General features: G+C 33.2%; 1 protein-coding gene across 1 annotated transcript; it reads left to right on the forward strand.

Annotated features, from left to right (window-relative positions):
* The first annotated feature begins 311 nt into the window (after nucleotides 1-311).
* Nucleotides 312-2130, forward strand: LOC130818135 (transcription termination factor MTERF6, chloroplastic/mitochondrial-like). Its single transcript, XM_057684184.1, has one exon. The coding sequence runs from the start codon at nucleotides 910-912 to the stop codon at nucleotides 2119-2121; it is 1212 nt and encodes a 403-aa protein (XP_057540167.1). The 5' UTR covers nucleotides 312-909; the 3' UTR covers nucleotides 2122-2130.
* Nucleotides 2131-4534: the final 2404 nt, after the last annotated feature.

Consider the following 4534-nt stretch of genomic DNA (forward strand, 5'->3'; position numbering starts at 1 on the left):
TATTATAACCCCGGCCATTGGAACAAATAATAATAGTTATTCCCTCCGTTTCGTTTCAAATGTCTCATATACTTTTAGGTTATTATTCATCAATTACTCTGAATTTGTATTTTATTCTTAATCCATGCATTAAAACATAGTCAAAAGAGATCTTGTTTGATTCATCTCAACATAAGGTTTATTAATTTCTAGTTTTTATAATTTTTAATTATACACAATTATCGCTATTTAGAATCGAATTAGTGCATTGAAAAACGTGCAAAAAAGCAAATGGAACATTTGAAATAAAAACAGAGGGAGTATTATATTTATCGCAAACTCCATAAAACAAACGGAGTATATTTGAAATATTGAAGATAAAATATAAGATCAATAACAAGTAACATGAAATACTAGTTCTGACTTTCCGAGTTTAAATTACATGACTTGAAAACACTCATTTGTATTTTCACAAATTATTGTGAGAGACTGTATTTTCGAAAGACGTATTAGATATATGTGTTAAATAACTCAATTAATACAAATTAAATAGAAAATAAGAATATAAACTTCTTATTTTGAGATCGTTTCTTTGAAAGACGGTCTCTCACGGTAACAGTAGTTGTATTTTTTTATTCATATGGTCTTTGTCAGTTGTCACACTACGGAGGATTATATTGCCGCAATAAGAGGCTGATGAATCGATTAAACCGATTAGTAAGCAGCTAAACGCTAACCCTAACTTTAGGAACTCGGCACTTTGCACTCGGCAATCGGAAGCCGGCAGCCAGCAGGCTGCTACTCTCTTTGGCAATTGGCATTTCTGTGCCTGTTGCGCCGCCCAAAAAGCCTAGACGTTACATTCTCTCAATTGTAATGATTCTTTCTTCCCTTTCATTATAATTTTAAACTTTATAAATCCCATTTAGCATGGCAAATCCTCATTTCAAAAGAATACTTTTCTTTCTACAAAAACGATTTTACAATGCAGTTTCATCTTCAACAAACCCTAATAATTCAACCAAAATGGTTGATAGAATTACTGATGCAAGTTATAAGAGAAAGACTAGTATTGAAATTTGCAACTCAACCTCACATTTATCTTTCCATATTCAATACCTTACAAAAGCTTGTGGGCTTTCTTTAGATTCAGCTATGTCTGCATCTAAAAAGGTGACATTGGTTGGGAAGAATAAGTTTCACTACGATTCTGTTGTCTCTTGTTTCAAATCCCATAACTTTTCTGATACTCACATTGCTCAGCTAATTGAAAAGTACCCGGCGGTTCTTCAATCTAGAATATCATCTAATGTTGAGCCTAAGATCCAATTTCTTATCCAAAATGGATTTGATGGTCTGTTACTTCCTGAATTTGTAGTTTCCGCGCCCTTGATTTTTGTTAGGAGTTTAGATGCTCAATTGAAACCATTGATTGCATTACTTAAGGATTTTGTAAGTTCTCCAGAGAAGATATTGGTTTCTGTTCGTCGTGGATCATGGATTGTTTCTGCTGATTGTGAACAATTGCAACAGAATTTGGATTACTTGATTGAACAAGGAGTGCCCAAGAATAGGATTGCAGATATGTTTGTTTGGCAGCCAAGGTGTATGTTTCATGTTAATGATAGGGTGAAATATGGAGTTGAAAAGTTAAAAAGCATGGGAATTTCTCCTAGTACTCCTATGTTTATACACGCTCTTCGAGTGATCTTATCGTTGAGTGAGTCGACATGGAAGAGAAAAAGGAAGATTTTTGAGAGTTTAGGTTGGTCTTATGATGATTTTATATCAACATTTATAAGAAATCCACTTTGTTTGTGTTGTTCCGAGGAGAAACTTAGACAATCTATGGATTATTTTGTCAACACTATCAAAATTGATAAGCAGAGTGTTATTGGTCACCCCAAGATTCTTATGTTTTCAATTGAGAAGAGGATAGAGCCCAGGTACAGGTTTTGGAAGATTTTGGGGGAAAGAAACCTGAAACGACCTGCTTTTATTTGGATGCTTGATAGACCCGAAAATGGATTCATTAAGCACTATGTTACTAAGTATTCTGATACAGATCCTGATCTTCTGCAAATCTATCAAAAATTCAAGGAAAAAACAATCAGTCCTGAAGGTGAAGAGGATTGCATTTAAGAGGAAAAGGTAAAAGTTTTTGTATCAACTAGACTTTATTTTGTTGCAAAGTGATGCATATAGTGTATTGCGATTCTTATGTATTCAATATCGGTCACATCTTTGTATTGTGTATTGCGATTTGCAACCGTGTTGTGAACGTGTTTAGCTTATCGCCACTACAATATAGACCGTGATAACTATGATAGTGGTGATTCGGTCAAGAATTAGATTATGAATAAGCTTGATGAATTCTTAATGTTGCTTTGAGAACTTTCTTTTTCAATAAAAGCGGTGGTAGGCCAAAGAACCGTTGAACGCTTCAACTTGGCCACTGAAGAAGGCGAAGGCTGGGCCAACTTACTGCCATGCCATGGTTGAAACTAATTGAGCATTTTTATATTTTTATATTTTATAATTGAGCATAATTCCATACCCTTCACTACAAACCCAGCAAGGATTGATTTAAATCAGCTCCGACATAATAATCCCAATAATACCAATGGTCCACCTGTACTCGTAATTCACATGTACGACCAACTAATAATCCACCAGTTCCACCGACTAATATTCCACCGGTACGACCAACAAATAATCCATCAACGCAACCAACTAATAATGCTCCAACAACAACAGCTGAAAATAAACCCTCACCAAGTAATAAAAGAACCAAAGATGATGAGGGAGGAACAAGTACTAAACGTTGCAAGATAAATTTAAATGACCCATAAAATAATTTATTTTAATAATGTCATTTAATCTTTATGTTCGTTTTTACTTTTCCAGCCGCCTATATGGACTGGCTAATATTATTTTGTAATGACCGCCTTTATGGACTGGCTAATTTAGCATTGTTATCGCCTTTATGGACGGTTTTATCTCTATTTATCTGATCATGTCATCATATTATGTGCATATGCATTTGGTTATTTTAGTCTATAAGTTATATAATCACTTATAAATTCATAAAATTTAATTTCACCTTCAAATAATAATAAATAACGATTATAATTTAAGTAATATTTGATTCTATTTTGTTTAACAATATAATAATAAATCCTCAGGGGTTTGATTCTGAAAAAAAAATAATAATAATAAATAAATAAATAAATAAAATTTTTACCTTTTTACCCCTATAAATAGGGACTTCTACCGTCACAAACTCACACACACCACTCACACCTTATCCCAAACTCAATAATTTTTTTTTCCTTCATCTTCTTCTTCCTTCAACCATCCATGGCAAATAATACATCTACACACACCCACATCAATCCAATTGCCGACAATATAAGTAAAATACTAGATGCATTTCTTATTATTGTGGGTTTAATTGTATTACTCGTAGCGTTAATGCTCTACCTAATTATCCAAAAATAAATTATAAATCTTGCATTTGTTTAGCAATATGTATTTATTTTTTGTCTGTTTTATCATCTATTAATATTATCTATTTTATTTTTATTTATGATTATATTACGCTTATTATGTTTGACATATTAAATCAGGGGGAGATAAGACTAATATGCTTTAATATCTCTGATACACAAAATCATTAAATAACCTAGTCATTTTCTCAATTGTAGAAAATAATGGCTGATCTCAAAAAGAGAGAATTCAATGCCCTAGAATTAACAGGAAACAATTTTATACAATGGGCTTCAGATGTCAAATTATATCTAAAAGGAAAAAGTTTATTATGCACAATAATTGAACTTAATCCCACCGACAAAGGAAAGGGTATTGAAAAAGATCCCATAAAAATTGAGGAAGATAAGGCAAAAGCTGCATCAATTTTGAGACATCATTTAACTGACAGTCTCAAACATGAATACACCAATTATGAGACCCAAAATTACTTTGGGAAGAGCTAAATGAAAGATTTGGCCATAATAAAAGTGTACTTCTCCCAAAAGCCATAGATGAATGGCGAGAGTTAAGATTTCAAGATTTCAAATCAATCAGTGATTATAATTCAGCCATCCATCTGATAAAATCAAAATTAGTCTATTGTGGACAAATAATAACAGATGAAGAAATGATAGAAAAAACATTATCAACCTTTCACGTAAATAGCATTTTGTTACAACAACAATATCGTGAAAGGCATTTCCGGAAATATCATGAATTGCTGAAAACACTTCTTGTTGCGGAGCAAAATAATGAACTATTATTGAAAAATCACAACAGGAGACCGGTTGGGACTATGCCCTTCAATGAAACAAATATAATTGAGAGGAATGTGCGCCATCGAGGTCGTGGGAACTATTTTATAAGAGGCAAAGGTTGTGGAAAATATCACGAAAAGAGCGGCATGAATACTTTCGAACAAGGAAATTTCTATGGTCGTAGTCGTGGTCGTGGTCGTGGTCATGGACTTAGTCGTGGCCGTGGACGTAGCCACGTTTATGAAAGAAATATATTTCCCCCCCCC

The sequence above is a fragment of the Amaranthus tricolor genome, chromosome 7 (genome assembly GCF_026212465.1).
Source record: "Amaranthus tricolor cultivar Red isolate AtriRed21 chromosome 7, ASM2621246v1, whole genome shotgun sequence".
NCBI lineage: Eukaryota > Viridiplantae > Streptophyta > Magnoliopsida > Caryophyllales > Amaranthaceae > Amaranthus > Amaranthus tricolor.

Coding starts and splice junctions, on each gene's coding strand:
- LOC130818135 (XM_057684184.1), top strand. CDS start 910: ATGGCAAATCCTCATTTCAAAAGAATACTTTTCTTTCTACAAAAACGA.